Consider the following 22,530-nt stretch of genomic DNA (forward strand, 5'->3'; position numbering starts at 1 on the left):
TTTGAAATTGCTCATATAATCGATGTTTTTTGGCTGCGTGCTGCGATTCATGACAAACAGAATTGGGATCCTCTTTGTCTGAATAATTGTTAAGCTACACAAAATAACTTATCATTTGTACAACACAGTCAATGACGTTTTGCATGGTGTCCTCAGCTTTATCATCACTCGTTACGTCGACGTCTACTTCTCCAATATTCGAACAATTTTTTACTTCGCATTGAATACAAAATATGAAACACTTGACTAAAATTTTTGTACAATAACATGACTTGCTGTGACAACGTTTGTCACAACTGTAAAAGATTTTTTTCATATACTTATCAGGTCAAGTACTTACTGTAGTTAGCATTAGAAATCTATTTTTGTCGCTTACTAGCCAAAATCCTTCGCTTTTTTTGGCATATCTAGATTCCATAGCCTCAACTGAAAATATACGCGTAAACAGTGCTGGGCAGCAGCTCCTCCGGTAGGCAGGAGTGCAGCCAAATTTCTCGATTTTTGCAGTGACAAGGAAGCAAACAACTTGTACTGTATACTGTGCAGTTTATAGTTTTTAGTTTTTTTTCCATACACTGCAAGTATATATTTTTTCTGCTGATGCTTTTTTATATTGATGCTCAATACTAGTAATAGGCAAAAAATGATGCAGCAGTATAGAAAAGTAAGCAAATATTGATAAAAGCACTGGGAAGCTTAATTTTTGGTAAGTACTATTAAAAGAATGCATTTTTTGGCTTCTCAGAGAATAGGTGCGTCAAAATAAATGGCACTATCGTAAAACTGAGGAAAAATAAAATGAGAATACATTTTTTCAGACATTCCCCAGTACTTATGTTTATGATTAATTAATTTTTCAACTAAAAACCTCGCGCAGCGGCAGTAACGTAGCGGAGTTAGCACTCGGCTCGCAGCGGGTGGCAACGGCAATTTCTGCACATATTTTCGTTTGCTTAATTTTTTGTTAACGGCGAAGGGGTTGATAAAATCAATCGGGAGAAAAATTTTTCTCATAAAGTTAAAATCAAAGAAGGAAGTGAAAAATTGTTGATAGTTGACATCACTGCCGAAGAAAAACATAGACTAACCTGCAGAAATACGACGACTCGATTAGTTATAAATAGAATATCTTAAAATTTTTTTCGGTTATTTATATTTTTCAAGAGGGCATTAGAAAAATGAAGTTATAACCTACAATACGGATGTACTGACATTACCCGACACTTTCCATTGAAGTTGCAAATCATTAGTTTTAGTCTACCTGCCATAAACGCTATAGTTGAGAGAGCGAGCTTCAAGCACGAATTTCTTAAGATTTTGTCTGGTTAAGGATAAAAAAAAAGGTTACCCTTAGATTTAGCGTAATCTAAACTATTTAATAAAATACGTCTAATATGGCGACACTAGGGAGCTGGAACCTCCTTAAATTTTAAATTAACAGTTTTGTAATAAGTTGCCAGTTATAAATTTTTCGATTGGACTAGAGGCCGATGGTTCGGTGTACTGAAGACCATAATATACTCGGATATCATGCAATTTCGAGCACTAGACGTGATGTTTTTTAATACTTTAACTTTTTGCGTTAAGCATACTCACTTACAATTCCGAAAGAGGTGTGACTTTAATAATATTTCTACTTGTCGAATGTACCGATTAAGTTTTGGACACGTTTTGCCAACAGATGCTATTGGAGCCAGTAAACGAGGTAACATCACGATAAATGAAGCACACTCTCTAATCAGCTCGAGTGAGAGTTCTCTGGTTAAAGGTATAAAAGTTTCTATTGGTATAAATGAAATTTCTCTAAACTCGGAGACTGATAAAGTAGTTATTCAAGAGAATGAAAAAAGTTAAGTTTTGCCTGGATACAATGATTCGAAAATTGAAGGAATTAATGAGCTATTAAACATGGCTGAAATGATGCAATCATTTGTACCAATCGATTGTACAGAAATGTCTGATTTAGAAGCCAAACAACTGTTTGAACAAAATTCAATTGATTTTCTAAGTGGTTACGTGTGCAAAGCATCGTTAATGAAAAATAAGTGTTGTGATTGCAAAAAATGATGTTGAAACCACTGACAGAAAACTTATGTAATACTGACATATATTTAAAAAAAAGAGAATATCCCGATTCAGATGCAAATTTACCAGCAATAAGTTATTTAACCACAGCCAGCGATTACTAGAACAAAATTATTAGTTGTCAATTACATGCATTTAACGATCATTATACAAGTGTTTGGCATCAAAAAATTGATACTACCTTTAAACCAAACTGTAAAAAAACATACAAATGACGTATTTCTTAAATGGTTTGATAAAAAACTTAAACTTTACGAACACGGGGTTTTTGCTGTACAAAAATTGTTATTAGTCAAAATTTGTAGAAAAACGAGTGATCATAATTACGATAGACGGAATAAACAAAACGATACTAAAAATAGGAAATTAAAAATTATTTAAAATAGGTAAAAAAATACTAAAAGTGTCTGCAACTTTGCACACATTTATATACATATACATGTAATTTACTATTATTAACGTTGTTTGAAGAAGTGATACGTATTAATATATTTTTATATAGAAGATCATATAAGAGCTTAAAAAATACATAAGAACGTTAGTTTACATGATTGTATTTGAGAACCTTCTTATTTAATTGCATCTTTTACTTTAATAAACAATCTGCTCAGTGCATTGTGTTTTTTTTTCTTATTTCAAACCTGAGTACAAATATCAAATAGGAATTTAATTATTTACCACGCCCCAGAATACTACTTATGAAAGTAGTTTTTTTCCTTACAAAATAAATGTTTGAAGCAAAAAAATACGTTGCCAGTGGCCATACTGTAACCACGATAGTATTTAACACAACTACAAATTCCGCATACATGTGTACAGCAGTAGAATAACTCCTAAGCTTGAACGTTCCAGGAAGAAAAGTAAAAAATTAGAAGAACTACTTCTGAAGCAGCTAAATCTGTCGTTAAATATCTTGAAACAGCGTTGATACAATTTCAATTACATGAATGGGACGCAAAACGTGATGATGTTTAAACCCCAATTTGCGTTGTTAACTTTAAAATCCATCTCTCTAGTATTTGCATAATCATTTTGGAAATTACTAGAAAAGTATGCAAATGATCTTTAAGTCATTTAGATTCTGATTTTTTTTTTGTTATAAAAAGCCGGTACGTACATTAATTCACGTAAGCAGTAATTGTAGCCTTAAAATTAAGAAAACGTCATTGATTTAATAGTTCAAAGCGCGTCAAAACTGTCTAACCAACGGTTTATATTCAAACATTGAATATAAACGATTGTAGAGATATTTATCGAAAGAACGTTGCACCTCAGCGTGGCTTTCAGCTGTTATTCTTCAATATAATTCCAACCATTGAAATAGTTCGATGACTTTCAAATCCCGAGGGTTTGTTGCATTCAAAACTAAATGAGCTCTTATATCATAAATTCGAAATGTAGTTTCAAGTTAATGTTGAGTATGTACGTAAAAAAAAGATAAAAGAAGCACTATTTAATGTGTGTTTTTCTGTACACTACTTATTTTTATAGTTTTGTTTAACAATTTACGAAGTAAAAACATGGAACCCTACTTTTAAGAAATACCATGAAAGCTTATTAAATTACAATTAGAACTATGCTTTAGGACACACAGACCATTGAATTATTTTATTAGCTAGTAGTGATGCCAAGAAGTAACAGCTTAAAGTCACAGAGTAGTGTAACGAACTTTATCTTTTTATGTCTTCTCATATTATTTTAAAATATATTTTGATACGAAATTTTGTATGGGTCTCGTTAAAAGGTAATTCATAAAATTTTTCAGTGACTTGTCGAGCATAATTGTTTAAATCAATGATAATTTGATATTAAAGACGTTACTATTACTTTTTTAATGAATAAAAAAATTTTGTTTTCATTAAAACAAAATTTTAATGTGAATAACAAATGATCATTGATTTAAATAAATATGCTTGATATATAATTAAAACGCTTATGATTTACATTTCAAGATGGCTCATCCCACATTTCATATAAAAATATTTTGTAATACAGTTTCAGATGAAATACAAAGACAGAGTACGTTACACTACACTGTGACTTTCAGTTGTTTCTTGTTAACATTACTACTGATTAATAACATAACCCGATGACCTTGAGTTCTAAGGCACTGTTCTATTTGTAATTTAACTAGCTTTTATGACACTTCTAAGATGTACGACTCCATGTTTTTCCTTCGTGATGTTGAAAAAAAGTGTACAAAAATTTACATTACATAGAAAGGTTATATTAATTATATTAAATAGTGTTATTTTTTTGCCAGCTTCGATGGATTAGTGGTTAGCGTGCTAGCCCCCTAGCCGGAGATACTCGAGGGGTCGTAGGTTCGAATTCTGTCTAAGACTATCGAGATTTTTTCTCGGTCTTTTTCGATGGGATGAGTATCCAGGATGCCGAAACACCACTTATCCAAATTTTAAAACGAATAGTGGATTTTTTCTGGTGATGTCCGGACCTCCAGGGGCTTCTTTTGCAAAGGAAAAGCCAACATCTGGCCAGCCTATCGAATAAAGTCACTGTTGGTTATAAAAAGGTCGGTACAGTGAGTTAGATAAAGGTCGGTACAGTGAGTTAGATGGTTTATTAGAAAAATACCTTTCCATTAAACTTGATAATAGCTGGGGTGTGCTTGAAACAATCGCTGCGCCCTGGAAATAGTACCCAGTAAGATGGATGACCAAGTTTTCTGAGGAGAACTTTGCAAGGGGCCCGCACGAAAGACTCGCATTCTTGGGAAAATAGGATAGTAGTAATAATGGAAAAAAACTAAAAAGATATTGGGACATGAGATACGTAAGAACTCTGTAATGGGTATACGTTGGAATCATACTACTACTACTAGTATTATTTTTTTGTTATATAAATCCATACTAAACATTAACCTGAAGCTACATTCAATAATTATGATGCAAGAGCTCATTAAATTTCAAGTACAACGAAGCTTCAGGACTTAAAGATCGTCAAAATATTTTAGTAGTCAAAAATAATGTTGAAAATTAACAGATGAAAGCCACGATAAGGTGCAACGTACTTTCCATAAATCATCTGTACAATCTTTTGTATTTAATACTTGAATATTAAATATTGGCAGAAGTTTTTGAGACGTACTTAAGCACTACCACACTGAATTGTAGATTTTCAAAAACTTTTCACACGCATTTTGGTCTATTAAATGAATTTAGTGTTTTGTAAATTTTTACGGCTGTAATCATTGTTTGCGTAAATTAATGCACACACCGATTATTTATACCAAAAAAAAAATCATAATCTAAACGACTTGAAGATCACTGCATACTTTTCTGGTGATTTCTAAAATAATTATGCAAATACTTTGAGCTGGATTTAAAAGTTAACTGCACGAAGCTATGATTCAAACTTAGCAAAGTAGAACGCAGTAAAGCCGTTTTAATATTTATTTTGTTGGCTATACAAACATAATTTCATAAAAAAAAAAATTGTTGCTATACATCAGACGCAAATAAAAAATCAGTAGTTAACTACTTATTAGTCTTAAAAAATTCTCATGACAATAAGAAAAAAATGTATATATGTATATATATATATATATATATGTCAGTTAATAAAATATTCATATTTGTTAGTTGATAAAATATGTGACGCACCAGTCAGTATTTATTTCAGAATGTATACATCAAACGTAAGTAAATACTAAAGTCACAAAAATACATACTTGCATCATAAAAAAATGTCAAATCTCGAAAGAAAAAAAAAAGATGAAAAAAGTTATGGCATGAGTGAGAATAAAAGGAAAAAGTAATTGCACAGCAACGTAGCCAACTTGGCTATCAAAACTCTAATCAGCTCAGGATTAAAAGTAACATATGTTTATAACAAAGCTCCAAGGCTCAAGTGAAAGTTAAACTTGACTGACCTTGAAGTAACGAAAAATAAAAGTTGTGTTTTTTAAAGCTAAACTTTATATTATAATTAATAAATAGTCGTAGGTTGGGTGATAAAATTGTGATTGCAAAGTTGCACACGATTCAGTTTTTTTTCATGAATGTACATATATGTAAGCGGAAAATATTATTGAGCAATTATCTGTCTAATATTTTTAAAATTAGTTAGTATTTTCAACTATATATAGTATACATATTCCTATATTATATAGTTAAATGTGTGAGGCATTCCATATAACCCCCACTGCTCCCCTAGTACTATCCAACCAACCCCCCACCGTCCTTTCACTGCCCCCACCAATTAAGAGAAAATTCGTTTTGTTTCTACGTTGTTGTAACCCAATGAATATTGAATCGAGTTTACTCTTCCTTCACACGATTTCTCTTGCCCTTCCCCCACCTCCTTTCACTGCCCCATCACACGATTTTTTTGTGTTTCAATGCACTTTTATTATCTACGTAGAATTTTTTTTATAATTTGACTGTTTCATTCGACCTAAACCTCTATTCTTTAATTAGGAAAGATTTATATATACTTTTAAAAGAAAGTTTGATACACACTAATAATATACATAAAAGTGCATGATAATTATTTTTTATAGTCTATTAATATAGTAACAATGATAAAAAAATTTATTATTAAGTATAGAGTTCTTGTTGCATTAATTTTTTTTTGTTTATAACATCACACAACTATTTGCGAAAATTTCTCATAGTTATAAAAAGATAGAAACCGTGAAAATTCTGCTCTATAAATATGACTCACTTTTGTGGATCATATTGTAGATCCCTATAAAATCACAAAAATTATTCCTTGGACACCTTGAATTTAGTTATTAAAATAGTTTGAAAGATAAGAACAGTTTTCATATTTTTTTTACCCCCACAATGTTTATCTATATCCCATCTTAACGGTCATAAAAAAATTAATTAATCATCTCTACAATATAAATTTAAGGGAAAAAATATAGTTTTATAAAAAGTCTCTCTCTAAACAATGTTTTTTATAACTGAATTATTCTCTCTTTCCATTTGAATAAATATCCTATCTTTATTTTTGTATCTTGATAATGCTGCATAAAGTTGACCATGGAAAAACAAAGGTTTTTTCAAGTATAAATCAACATTATCAAGACTTTGACATTGAGATTTATAGATGGTTATAGCAAAAGCTTAGACTAAGGGAAATTATGTTCTGTATAAAATAAATGGCAGTGAGAAGTATCTCCAGTATTTAGAGTTATTCTTGGAATAAAAACTTCCTTTTCAATTTTTTCTTCAATTTTTATTTCACCTTCTGTATTATACTCAAACAATTGTGTTATTAGCAACTGTGTATCATTACATAAGCCATCTAATATACTTAAGTTTCTTATTAACATTACTGTACTTCTAACTTTTGTATTTAGTTCATGAAGTATTAAGCCTTCCCGGATGTAATTTAGCATTTCCACAGAAAAATTATTATAATTATTATCATCTGATTTATAAACAGTTGCTGGATCTGTGCTATAATACAATTTACTCTTTTTTTAATGTATTTAAAATTTTATCGTGCAATATAGTTATAAATAAAAAATCATTATGTACATCGTGTAACATAGCATACGAACGTTAAAATTGTATGTTGATTTATCAGTAACCGAAAATTTACAAGAGCAACACATTAACGGCGTCATTTACATATACATAACCCAGAGTGCAATGAAATTCATAAACATAGTGGAAGAAAATTTTCAAGAAAACATGCATTCAAAAGGCATTACCATAGAGTTCATATAAAAGTTAACAAAGAAATGTAACAGCACGTGAATAATTATAAGCCATTGTAGTAATGTTTGACGTATGATTTTGTTACTTCTTTCAAAATATTGATTAAACTGTTTCGAACAGAGGATCAAATGTCAATTGATACCCCTAAATATATTTAAAAATTGATGTTAAGTGCGAAGAAAATAAATAAAAAATAAAACTGATAAATAAAAATATTTTAAAAATATCTTGAGTGATATGCTGAATTTTTTAAAATTTTTATTAAGTTACATAATCAAATTACACATATTTCTATTATGAACCGTTCTTGATTGTTTACCACAGACTAACTAAAGCTGATTTTCTTCAAATAACCGTACTTAACTTATTTAAAAGGTATTTATTTTATTTTATTATGTTATTATTATTATAACTTACACAATTCGTATAAAAAAATAGTGTAACGTTATTTTTTTTCAGTTGAAGTTTTTTTTTTTCATTTTAAACCTTTTGCCTCCTACCTCAAACCCTATGTGAAGGATTATTATTCATTAGTCGGAGGTTGGCTCGCAAAGCGCACAGCGGGATGAAGCCCCCCTAGTGTATATATATATATATATATATAGTAAAATGGTTTGTTATTGTAATGTAAGGGACAAAAAACTCAATACTTCATTACACATATTTTTTTTACTTTATCATAAACAAATACATAACAAATTCATGTATTTGCTATGCAAGCAGCGAGAGCTGAGAGCTCAGGCAGGAGGCAGCCAAGATGTAAATATTTATAGTCATGTATACGCACATATTTCTTTCTTTCCCTTACTAGGTACGTATCTTATGGACATTTTGGTCTTTTCCTCCACTGCTGAAAACGTGCATATAGTTCGGCTGGTCTGCCACGACATGGCGCTCAAATTAGTGGAAAAAAGAGACATACTCTGTATCATAGGCACTGGCTACTAATCTCCCTACTAATTTCGGTCCCTGTATGCTCTTCACAGCAGCAGCACTAGTTAGGCAACTTTTCAATGGATGTAGATGATTTAGAATACTTTTCAATGAAAAACAGTGAGTCAAAATATTTTTCCTTAAAGTCCATCTGCTATATTATTCCTCATTGGAAGTTATGGATTACACTTTTTTTGTATGATCTGTTCAACGATAGTTTTTTCATAGGATTTGTCGATATAATTTTTCAAGATTTCACCCTTGGAATTCTAATTCAGGACATAAATCTACATAAGCAAAGGATGGTGAAGTCGTAGATCTTAAAAGACTTCCGAAACCCCTTTGCGGCAAGACGATGTACTTTAGTATGACATTTATGTATGTGTGACAATTTATGTATGACATTTATGCATCATAAAGCTTAGCATCATTATAGCCGTGTGGATTGCAGCAGATTTCTATAAGCGCAGATTAGCATGCATTCCCGATGACATCTCTTTAAATTTATTGCTGTATCTTTTATTTTCTTTGGTAATACTAATGTAATGTGAAAAATACTTCTTTTTCTAGGAGCACGACACATTATAAATATGTTTTGTAAACATGTTGCATTATGTCTCATAAGAAAAAAATATTAATTTTGTTAAATTTAATTGAATAATTTGCAATAAATAATTTTAATCACAATATCTTGCACATATACAAAATTTTTAATTGGCTATGATGAAAGTGCACACATACATTACGAAAATGCATAACCAGAGCTTCGAGGCCTTAGTAGTTAGCGTGCTAGTCTCCTAGCCACATATACTCGAGAGGTCGTAGGTTTGAATTCTGTCAAAAATTATGGAGATTTTTCGATGGCATGAGTGTACCTAGGATGCTGGAACACTACTTTTATGAATTTTAAAACAAATAGCCAATTTTTCTGGTAATGTCTGGATCTTCAGGGGCTTTTTTTTTAAAAAAAAAAGCTGCTAATAGAACATTGTAGAAAAGTTTATAATTGTTAATAAAATGTTTTATTATTTATTACATTTCACTAAGGCAAAACATAATCAACAATAAAAGATTTTTTATACGTGCGGGCTATTGTTACTATAATTATGTATTCTTTAAGTATTTAATTATATTTTTTTAAAATATTGTTCTCTTGTAAAACATAATGCATAATATTTACTAAAAATAGTTGTAACATAATAAAGTATTAGAAAATAACTAATTTTTTACAGTAAATAGTTATTGACATTAAAAATAAAGAATGGTGCAAAAAATTAAAGAAAAAAAATTAAGGTGTGGGTCTCGGGACCCCCGACAGATTTAAAACATTAAAGAATATGTTATTGAACTCGGTGGCATTTAATTGTCTATGATGAAAATAGTAGTTTTCGTTGGATAAGTGCCATTGTCTCCGAGGGACGTAAGATAGTCACGAAGCGATGGCACTTATGTGGCGAATACTATTTTTTCTACCAAGGGCACACCGGCCTCTCAAAAATTCCCGAGGTAGAAAGAGTATATATTTTATTAACTTAAAATAATCTTCATTTCATATTTTTATAATAAGAAGACAGTTTATTTACGAATACAAAAAACGCCAAATTACCGATCAATTTTTATCTCAGAAGTTTTTTGGTTGGTATCCAAAAATAATAAGAACAGAGATTAGATCGGTGTGCTGCGTAGCACAATCGATAAGGTCCCCGACTACCAATCCGAAGGATGCGGGTTCGATTCTCGGAGTCAGTAACACATATATTACATATAACGTACAATTTATGTGTATACGTATGTATATGCTACATGTACAATACGTATATAATATTTAATTATGTACACACACTTCTATATAGCTATATACACAGGTAGTACACACGTGTATGCGGTACTATTTACAAAAAAGCTATATACACGGCAATATAGTTGTAGTTACCGCACATACGTATACATAGATATACAAGTTCCACCACGTGTACATATATGGACAGAGAGAACGAGGTCCTAGTGGTGGGGTGAACAGCAACGGAGGAGCGGACCAGACGTTTCGTTGCATATTTTCCCTCACGCAGCTGTTCACTATCCGTCATAAGATGTTTCACATCAAAAAGTAGCCATCGGGAAGTGATGCTGATGTGCGCTTAATGGGGTCTGACGTAACCCACACAGCTATCATGATGCATAAATGTCATACATACATTTTTTTCCATGCCTAAGGTAAAGGTATAGTGAGAAAAACTAGAGTACGAAAGAGATAAGTAAGATAACACCTCCCCTTCAGGAGATGAGCTCACTATCCACGGTTACCAATCTTACAATGCTTCGTCCATGTATTCTCTGAGAAGCCAAAGTTGAAGAACTGAATTTAAGTTTTAAACGTCAGGCTGAAGCTCAGTCTAATGCCTTTTTGTTCAATATAACGACAAGAATTAGCAGAAATCTCATCAGAAATACTGTATAAGTAACCGGAAAGCGACAATTTGAAACAAATTATGGGTATGTTCCGAAATTTAAACTCGCCCCTTACTGGTAATTTAATTATAATATAAGATATATCAAGACTTATGAATGCTATTGATAAGTGATGAGTTCGACTTTCGAAATCTAGCCTATATGTCGAGGATTAATTAAAAGCTGTTGGAAGGACTTATATTACTAAATTACTATTATATTACTAAATTAAACCTCTTTCAAGAAAAGTCAATGATATTAAACAGGCTAATAATTAAAACTTTCATTATAGTTGTAACATAACCTGTCAAATCACTTCTCATGTCATAAAAATAGCAGCTTGTACATTTTGAAGTTCAACCGTACCAACCTTATAAACATAGAATCGCATATCAGCAGTAATTAAAAAGTGATGTTTATATAATGTAAATTTTGATTTTTCAGCAACTTAGAAATTAGTAATACCTGTCGAAAATGTTTGCATAATTTATTTTATTTTATCATGTATACGAACATAAAGTAATTTCAGAGCTTTAACAGTGTATTAGTGACGTACATACATTGAGTTATAGAAGATCTAAACAAAACATCATTAATTGTCAATTTTTATAGGACTTTACTTCTTTCTCAAAAAGATGCGCAACAGTTTTGTTAGCCTTACACTTTTTAACACTTTTAAAAGGCCGACTTTTATATGATTTCATTTTTTTTCGCTAAATTGTAGTAAACTAACTTTACTATCATAAACGTTACTGTTATTTATTACGAGCCAGCCTCAAAACAGCTTTACCCGCTCTCTATAAATAATGTTTAAAGTATTTACGTTTGCTGTGTTTAAATTTAAAAATTTTTTTGCATCACTTTAATGCATTTTAAACAATTTCAGAATGTTGAACAAAGTTTCTACTATCAGTCAACCCACTTTCTGTTTATTAATGTTTGAGATATTTAATTTCATTCAAATTGAAATTTGATATTTTTTTTATAATATACTCTTTTTAGAGTGCGTCAAAAATTCTACATACTGTAAAAGTGTTAAAAAACAAGATTAGATAACAAACTGTTGATATAAAAATCAATTCCAACACATGAGGAAGAGTCTCGAGTAATATTGAGGGAGTGTATGTCAATACTATTCGTAACGTGTATCACATGTGGTGCACTACATCGTGGCAAGATTTCGTAAGCTAGTTACCTAGTTTGTTAACGTCTTAAGGAGGTTATAAAAAAAAGAAGATACGGCCAAGCAAAGTAATATTTAAAACTCAATCTTTAAGTAAAACGCCAGCGACTAAATTTGGTAGCCAAACGATTGTTAAAAAGTTAGGATTAAGTTTTGGGTATGTGATTAAGGATTCATTCTTAATAAATATTTACATAATTATTATTTATCAGGAATACTTCCATGAACTGATCAGCTTGTGGGGAATTAAGTTACCAAGTTTTTTCGCTATAGGAGTTTCAATTAACTTTTCTCTTTAACTTCATGCATCCAGCAACTAATAGTTAAGAGTAGTTCAGAGAAAATTTATGTTTGCTATCTTATCAGTTAGGATGATTTGATTTTATGGCTTTATACTATATTCACTACACAATTCGCTGTTTTATCAGGAAAAAAAAAATTGGTGTTTTTGAACAAAAAAGAAGATAAACATTCTTTACATTTAAAAGAATAATAAATACTTTCCATGGATATTTTTAATAAATTTACATAAGCTATATGAGTTTTCTACCTTACCGATCCTTAGCTAATTAATTTCATTTACTACAATTAATTTATTCTGCACATTGTTTCTAAATTGCATGTTAACATTCTACAAAGTTTATTGCTTTTTTTATTGTTTAGACAGATTCAATGTTATAAGATTATAGGTTATTGGCTCATAAGAAATCTTTTTAAATCATTGGTTTCTTGAATGTCCATATAAAATTCACCAGGGATATTTAAATGTTTTTATATTCAATATGTTATAATAGTTTTCAAAAAGATTCGTCTATGGAGCTAATATTAACATACAGCTTAAAAATACAAAACAATGACAATAAATATGACAGTTTGATTGTTTCAGAAACTAATGTATTTTTATTATTACTCTTAATCATTGGTAGCATTAGACAAAAACTTTTAACCAAAACTATTAATCAGTTTCTAAAATATTGATCATTGTAACGAAAATCTTGTAAGGTTTTATCAATTAGTTACATGGTTTCATAGTATCATTAAAGCTTCATCTCATATAATAAAATTTGGGTTTCTAAATTTTGTTTCACTGAACATAAGCTTTTAAAATAATCTTTAAATGTACGCAAATTCTAACGATTATTTAAAAATCCTTATAACCTGCTATGGCAAAATATGACATGATCCTTTGATTATGACTGTAATTGTATAACGTACCAAAAACTGCCCATAAAAAGTGTATTAAGTACTAGAAAAATGTCACTTAACAGGTAGAAGATATAATAGGGTCGTTGTTTTATAAGTAATAATTTTTTTATTTAGTTACGAAGTTTTGTTACTTGAGAAATCGTAAGTAAATAAATCTATTGTACAGGTTAATCATCATAACACTTGCTCCACAGTCGTATAGTCAATAATGAGACAGTACACGAAGTGGTAATTCGAGCATGACTTTATTTCAATAATTAACAAAACTGCTAATATTTCGACGTCATGCTGACGCCATCCTCAGGGCAACAATGCAAGTGTTATGACACAATATAACACTGCAAGCGAAGCGACAAAAACTTATTGCATCGTTATAAATTTACAGAAATAATTGTTTCGTAAAAAATTTTTTCATTCAAAAGTAATATCATAGAATGTACGCAGGTAAAAAGCAAAAGACTGTACATAATAAAGTAAACGGAAGATAAAACTGAGGGGTTAACCCCCAATTATGAACTAGGCTATGTATAAAGTGACACAAATTTTTACTGAATGCTCACTAACAACAATACAATAAGTTTAATACAAAAACTATACAATTAAAACGAAAAACAAAGTGTAACGTAGTAATTTTTCAAAATCGGTAATACTAAAGGCGCGTCTGATATCTGGCAAAAGTGTGTTCCTATTGTATACAAGCACTTTGGAAGAAAATCATGCTCTTAATCAGATATGGGAGTACACTCAACTTGTATATTAAGCTTAAATTAAAGGCCACTAGTTACGTACAATACACAAAAAGGATTCAAATACCTCTAAAGAGTACCATAATCCATAAAAGATTAAATTCTCTCATAGATCTTAATATAATCCACATGCATGATGATGGGCGATCCCTGAATAATATCCAAAGTTTATTATAAAAAATAGTAAATGAAAGAAGACCTACATAGTGATTCCTGGTGAACACCGGAATCTAAACTATACTCAGTCGACAAAAGCTTAACTAGTGTGACATTTTAGGACTTATTACTCAGATAATACTTAATACTAAGATAAATATGTTTTGATTTTAATTTAATAAGTATACAGTTGTTATCTGAGACATACACATATGGCACTGAATGATGAAATACATTAAACCTTAATACAAATGTAAGTTAAATTCGATTTAATTACTTTAAAAAATATTTTAGCCTTACTGCTATTTTATCTTAAAACAATTTTTAACTAAAATAAATGCACATAGCAAACGAAAAAATTTTATCTAACCTAAACAACACAAAATTTTTTACAAAATTCAATTAACATCTTAATATTGTACAAAAAAAGAGAATAAATTAACTCAAATAGCATACTTACCGGTGCTTAATAAATAAAATATAATACATAAAAGGTATAGATTGTGTAGTCTAACTATTTTAAGTTATTCTAGAAATAAAAACTTTGGTTTTAATTCTTTCACCTGTAATTATTTGAGTTTTAATGTTGTGCTCAAACAATTTTTACTTTAAGTCTTGTACTATGTCACAATGTTCCTGAAGTATACAAATTTCTTATAAATATGGAAATAGCCTAAATTTTCAAATTTAATCAACAGGGAAAAAACGACCCTCTCTAATAAGATGTAAAGATTAAAATGGCATTTTTTGTATCGAGTTTACAAGTGAAATGGTATTCGTTTCATGCAAATAGTTGGTGGGGATAACAGAAAGCGATCGAAGAGCCTATGATAAGAGAAAAGTGCAGAATTTCAGGATTCTGGTAGCACAATGCACGGTCGACAATACAATTTTCAATGCTCCATGTTTCATGTTTGGATTGTCAAATGTAGATATAATTGGATTTACTACAAGAATATTTTTTACATTTACTTTATTAGAAATGAGTTGAAGTTTGTAGTTCAATAGTTTACTGATAGCGAATGAAATATTATGAGTAACAGGATCACATGACAGAACCGTCATTAATAGTCACTTATGCCATAAGTCATTGTAGTAACTAATTTAGTTTTTTCTGCTTCGATAATACGTAAACAAACTTATGTTACAAGCTTTGGGGTCGTGTTCATTTTGTTATTATAAATTCTGGTACAACCTTTTGCTTCCAAATTTTGTATCACTGAGCACTACGATATTCACAGCTATTGGAATTTTAATAGTTTTCACCTATAGCATCCTTATCAGTCTGAACGATTGTTTTTATCACTTTGTAAGTCTAGAGTCCTATAATTGAATCTTTATTATATATATATATATATATATATATATATATATATATATAATTGAATGAATATTTAATACAATATTTCTTGAAAGATTGATGGGTTACATGATGAAGCCTGTTTTTTACGACTTGGATGGCGTAGACTTATTGACGTGATGAAGCCTGTTTTTTACGACTTGTATGTCGTAGACGCAATGGTTTTTTTACAGTAGGAAAATTGAAAACGTAGAAATTAAAGTAATTTTAAATAAATTTTTAGGTTTAAGAATACATTAAAAAAAAATTGTGAAATTGAAAAATTAATAAAAATAAACTTTCTATCAAACTTCAGTGGATGACGCGCAAAATATACAGGTTGCAGAATCTTTCAGTTTTTAAAAATAATTTTTACACATTTAGCTTGACTAAAATTTTCATGTTTGTTTCTGTTATCGTAAGAATCGAGCTTCCAAATTAACCCAAAGTAATCAAACTATAAAACCAACTTTTATCACCGAAATAATAAGCTAACTGATTTTAGTCAAGTAACAATCTTTATTTTAAGAAAGTCAGTCATCTTAACGTAAGATTAGTAAACGTAACGAATCTAAAAGAGCAGTTATAACTTAGTTGATTCGGAGCCAATCTGAGGTACGGCTGCTCAAGTGGAATAATGGTTCGAAGTTTAGTCGCGTCAACTTTTTAACAGATGAATTTGGTTGGGATTTTTTCTCGAGTCTCACAGCTAGCTCTGCATTTCAGGGCAACCCAAGAGTAGACTCCATAGGTGCTCTAGGTGTAGGGGAGGGATAGGTCCAGTTTTGAAGGTTAACTTAAAGTTGAAAGCGGAGTTCAGAAGGGTTAATTGAGTGAAAAATTGGGACAGGGATTATGGGTTTTAGATAGTTAATGAGAGACGGAATAAGGGTTTCACTATTTGGATTTATTGGATTAACACTCTTCACACCAAAGTCATGAAGAGTGCTAGTGGAAGTTACATGAGTGGTAAAAATGTTAAAAAATAATTTTTTCAGTCATTGCACATACGTAATCTATAAAAAATTTAGTTGATTAACGGTGTGATTTTAAGGTATAAATGCATTTATTACGTTAATTTTTTTCATACGTATACTAAAATTGCAGATGGATGTATTATTAGTACCATTTGATTCATATCTTAACTTTTAAATTATTTGGAATGGTTTCAATACATCTGTGATGTTCAAGTTTTTAAAAATTTCAATATTATACCTTAAATGTATTTTTTTTGTATTCAAGTAATTTAAAAATCTGTTTGTCAGGTTTTAACAACATATTTCAGTGTACAAAATCTGATACAACTAAAAAAATTGTATACTGACATTTAAAAAAAAATAAAAAGTAAATAAAATAATGAATTTTGAAAATCTAAGTACCTTTGGTTGAAATTTGCTCTAGAAATCCAGTGGGTGTCTATAGAAGACAGGCCTTTATTTTTGTGCCATCTGACTTCCTTATGGCAAGCCGAGTCAATAACGTAAACAATATCTGGCACTGTGATTCCAGTTTCTGCAACATCTGTAGCTAAAATGATTTTCCTTTTTCCCTGAGGTGTTGGTTGAAAGATTTTACTCTGATTTAAGTAGGGTATTTTTGAGTGCAGTGGTATCACTTCGAATCTGTGACTTTCGTACCTATCCAGAGTGATTTGGATTCTGTATATGTGGCTCCAGCCAGGCAAAAAACAAAGAATGGCGCCTGGTGGCTTGGCATTATCTATCCAGCGTATCAAATCTGTTATTTGGTCTAAATTCACGTTCGGTTCAGCATGATCCTCAATTATGTCAAGAGGTTTGTGGAAAGGAATATCAAGTTCGTACATGTCATCCATTAAATACGTTTTCACTGGAAATATCCTGCCTGGAACTTCGACCGCCCTACAGTCAAGATATTTTTGGAATAGGTCGGCATTTATTGTTGCCGACATAACAATAACCCTTAGCTTAAGGTTCTTTTTCAACGCACGCTTCAACAAAACAAGAAGCATATCCGTATCAACGCTGCGCTCGTGAGCCTCATCAACAATTACATGAGAGCAACCTTCAAGATTTGGGTTATTTTGAATCTTTTTCAGTAAAATGCCAGTTGTACAAAACAGAATACTACCGTTTTGTTTGGGCAATACCTGCTGGAGACGTACTTGGTAGCCTATTACATCGCCAATATGCTCGTAACGCTCGAAGGCGACTCGTTCAGCCAAGGATATCGCCGATATTCGCCGTGGCTGCGTCACAACCATGCTACAGTTGGAGCCTATGCCCTTCTCAGTCATGTTGTCGATTATGAACTGAGGCACTTGCGTTGTTTTGCCACAACCAGTATCACCTTTTATTACTAGAGCTTGATTTTCCTCCAACTCTCTCAAAATTTCTGATCTTAGTACAGAAAATCGTTAATTATAAAATGAATGCAAGTATTAAATGTTTGATTTATAACAAATTTTTTAATTTCATCATATTTTAGCGGTAAATTTTTGGTATATTACTAATAGTATTCAGTTGAAAAAAAGATTTTACAATATTTGTGAAAAAACTCACTTATATCGAAAAATTGGAAGATCAGGGCTCGACACTTTTATTCGGCTTCTCAGTCTCTCTGCCAAAATACTGTTCCTCATGTCGTTCTCAACGCTAACAAATGAAACAGGATGTATTTTTAATAGTTTTAATCTACTATCTTGAAAATGTGTTGCACTTTTTTTGGCAACCACAGTCAATGCATTTTGAATTTCCTAAAATTAAAGTTTTGGTGATTTTTGTTGGTGCCTCATTCAACAACTTGTCAATTTAATATGGTACATGTCAACTAGGTATTTATTTATCAAAAAAACGAAAAACTCTAAAAGCGCTTACATGCTCATGTTGATCAAGAAATTGATTAAGAGTAGCTAAAATATTTTCATCTATTTTTAATTCATCAGGAGTCTTCATCATGGAGAGTTTTTCCTGTTTCTCATATATGATAGGCAACCGATTCTGAACCTTTTTAATTAGATGTAACCAATATAAACATTTTAAAGCTGCTGACTCAGAAGCTACCGCTTTTGAAGACGCGATACTTGTGAATGATTTTTCTTCAGGCCACTTAACACTGTACGTACTAGACCAGACCATTTTTTTCTTCTGATTTACATGCTTGGTGCTTACAGTCATGGGATTCAAAATCTTAGTTTCATTTGCGACGATAGTATAAACATTATGTAGACATACTTTTGCTGACGGAAATTTTTTTTCAATTACTGAAAAATCAAATATTTTTAATGAGTATAATTTAAATATTTGAAATTTTACAATTTATAGTAAATTAAACGTAAATATAGTTAAAGTATTTTTTTTTTATTTAAACTATATTAAGAGGTTTCCCTTCTGCGCACATTACACAATCACAAAACTGTCATTGAAATGTAAATTTTAAAAACTTTAAAAAAAAATTCCATAATTAGATTTATTTTAATAAATAAATTTAATCCTTAATCAACTAAAAAATCTGTAATATTTTTGTTTCACAAAATCATAAATTTTACTTCTAACCAATAGGAAGACTGGTTCACACCTGTGACACCTGAGGCCCATTCATCTAAGGAGGCATAACAAATGCTGTTAAAACAAAAAAATTGCGCAACGAAATGCTCAACTCGAAAACTATAGCGTGAGTTAACGAGAGTAGAAGCAAGTCTCGATGCGAAAAATGCCCGTTAGAAAAAAATGGATGTTTCTTAATAAAAATTTCTAGGTCGATTCGAAGATTAAAAACAAACAAAAAAAATCAGATTACTTACTGAACTTGGATTAAGTTTGTTTCAAATGAATAACAGCAAATCGTTTTAGTTCTTAAATATCAAATTAAAAGGTTTAATTAAAGAAGTTCTATTTACAAGTGGTTGATTCAAATTAACAAAATGTCAGTTTCTGGCTGCTTTAAACAAAAAGGAATGAGAGAAGTAAGCAAAACGCAAAACAATCAAACTATCAACGAGGAAAAAAAACCGCGTCGCAAGAACAAAAGGTTGCCGATTTTGAAGGAGAGCAAATTTCGCAGTAATCAATAACTCAAATTATAAGCTTTCTGCGATGAATTACAATTTGACTCTACAAAAAACGTAAGCAGAAGGCCAAAAGGCAATCAATCGACTGGTAGAGACGCGAAATCGAATCCACGCTTACCAGTCAGAGGAGGAAGACAAACGAAGCGAGATGCTCTGGTCAAGATGTCGTCGAAAGAAAGGATTTTCTTTGACTCGGCCTTATTTCCCTTATAATTGTTCCGCTACCGGTGCCCTGAAGTCCGAGAGACCACTGGAGGCTCCGTGGAACCTCGAGTATAGTTCACTCTAAAGAACCCCCCACGCCCCGAGTCGTTCTCGATGGAAGGGACGACTCACGCAGTTTCTCCTATTAGTTAGCTTTTAGGAAAGTAAGAAAGGGACATAAGGAGCTTCAAATGTGTGAGTCGTCTATTTATCCCCTGTTTTGAACTCGCGTTAGAATATACAGCCATCTCACTTCTACAGCCTTCCTCCTCGTCATAATTACACTTTACTCGTAAAGTGAACAAATGCATAAGAGACACAGGAAGTACTATGTAGGAAAACTACCATTTTTGTAACGTCATGATTAAGAAAAAAAAAGAAATAGAAAAACCAATAAATAAAGAAAAAAAAAAATTCGGATTTTAGTCTTCCAAGTCTTCATAGAAAAAAAGCAATACATCTCATTCTTTGGTATCCAAACAGTAAATCATATTGCGTCAGGTAGCACGTGTTACTCCGCAAAATTTTGAATTTTCAGGGTATGCATGTAAAGAAAAAGTATTTTCTTAATTTAAATTTCGTGGCAATCTAGTTACATATCAAAAGCAGTTATAAATAAGGATACACAACATAGTGTAGGAAAATGTGTGGAAGACAAAGAAGATGGAGATTACACAAGAAAATACACGAAATTATTAAAACTACAGTAAGATTTACAAATAAAAAAGAAAAAAAATGTATGTAGTGTAAATAAAGAATATAATGAAGAATAAGCTTCGATTATCGTTTTTTTGTTCATAGGTAAGATATTGTATATTGATGTATAGGTAAATAACTTATAAAATAATAAAATTAATACTTTGTTTACAGAGAAACAAATTTGTTTCATTTTTTGAATTTATAATCTTGCATGTACTTTAGTTTTAGATATAATGAAGAGATTTCAGGGGGTACATGGTTGAAAAATCAAAATTGGAACTTAACGGAAATGATAAGCATATTATAATGTAGTGAGACTCAGCAAAGTCATCGTGACGTCAGTGTTATTTATCATAGAACTATATGATCTACAGCATTAAAATTCTACTGAATTTTCTGTCTCTGGCTCAGCATTATAAAGCAGCCATATGAAGATATTATTCACTCCATGCAACACTTTATAACAGCGCCACTAAAGGAAAAAATTATTTATATTTACTCATCAAAGCACATGTATTTCTTATGGAAAAACATTTTTTTCAGTATAAAGCGGTGAAAAAAATTCAACTAAGTTATGATAGATCTATTAATGCCTTGAAAAAGTGTATAAGGCGTCATGGCCGCTAACAGGCTATGTTATTCTTTTGAGTAAGTACCGCCGTTTATCTTTATGAAGGTGACGCTGATATTTGAAAAAAAAAAATGTTCAAGAATGGATGTAGTAAAAAATAAATCTCAAATTGAAATACTAAGAATATCTTTAGACAAACCCTGCCTGGATTGGTACAGCTCCATGTTAACTAAATGAAGTATAACCCCTTAAGAATGGAAAAAAATTCCTAGAAGCCTTTTCTAATTGTGGATGGGATACAGTTACATATACTTTAGGGTTTAAGTACAGAGAAGGACTACCAACCGACTATGCTATGAAAAAAGAGAAACTTTTATTCGATACGAATAAGTCAATAAAATTCATTACATTGGTTGCTATTATTGCAGCAGGCTTACCTGGATATATCTTAATTAAACTGGTTAGAGAGGAACGTAAAGATACTGTTAATTTGTATCATGAACTAAAAAAATATGAAGGTATGATGGTGAAAACAAGTTTTATAAAAAATAAAGAAAACAATAATGATTACAGAAAAAAGACAGAAAAAAAGACCATGCAAAAGTTTTACAGCGTGACGAGGCAGATCAAGTTTTAGTAGTAGTTATCTCTCTCTCTCTCTCTCTCTCTCTCTCTCTCTCTCTCTCTCTCTCTCTCTCTCGACTCAGGCAGTCCGATGCTCTAGAACTGCAACTGGCTCATACTAAGCTCGACGTTTACAAGCACTCGTTTACTATTGGCGCTGCCAGGGAGTGGAACTCCCGTCCTGCTAACTTGCGGATTGACTCCCCGCTCGCTAGATCTAAAAGTCGGCTTTTGCGTGCAATCAAGGAAAAAGATTATATACTGAACTCATAACGAATCAGTTTTCTTTGTTTATTATTATATATTACTTGTTTTACTTTTTGTGTTTATTATACTTTTACATATATGTCTTTCAGTACTATTATCTGCGACTATCTTGTATCTTGGACCTGCGTGTCCTCTAAACTTATCTCATGTACTTAATGCTAAGGCTACTATGGACCTTTGGTCCTTAGCCTAATAAATCCACTCTACTCTACTCTACTCTCTCTCTCTCTCTCTCTCTCTCTCTCTAACTGGGACGCAATTGGTTGGGACATTTTATTTCATTAGAGTCAACCAATCGCTTTTCAACTAGAGTAAGATAGCTACTACA

General features: G+C 31.1%; 1 protein-coding gene across 1 annotated transcript in view; it reads right to left on the reverse strand.

Annotated features, from left to right (window-relative positions):
- Positions 1-22,530, reverse strand: part of LOC106645354 (ATP-dependent RNA helicase DHX30) — a 270,690-nt gene that overhangs the window by 155,340 nt on the left and 92,820 nt on the right. Inside the window, exons 3-5 of the mRNA XM_089593901.1 lie at positions 18,645-19,030; positions 18,330-18,523; positions 17,169-18,167 (exon numbers count right to left, since the gene is read on the reverse strand). Of these exons, the coding sequence (XP_089450027.1) occupies positions 17,169-18,167; positions 18,330-18,523; positions 18,645-19,030 (1,579 nt within the window). The remainder of the gene's footprint in view (positions 1-17,168; positions 18,168-18,329; positions 18,524-18,644; positions 19,031-22,530) is intronic.

The sequence above is a fragment of the Copidosoma floridanum genome, unplaced genomic scaffold (genome assembly GCF_036245765.1).
Source record: "Copidosoma floridanum isolate Cflo_tuat_1 unplaced genomic scaffold, Cflo_Japanese_pri ptg000020l, whole genome shotgun sequence".
Lineage (NCBI taxonomy): Eukaryota > Metazoa > Arthropoda > Insecta > Hymenoptera > Encyrtidae > Copidosoma > Copidosoma floridanum.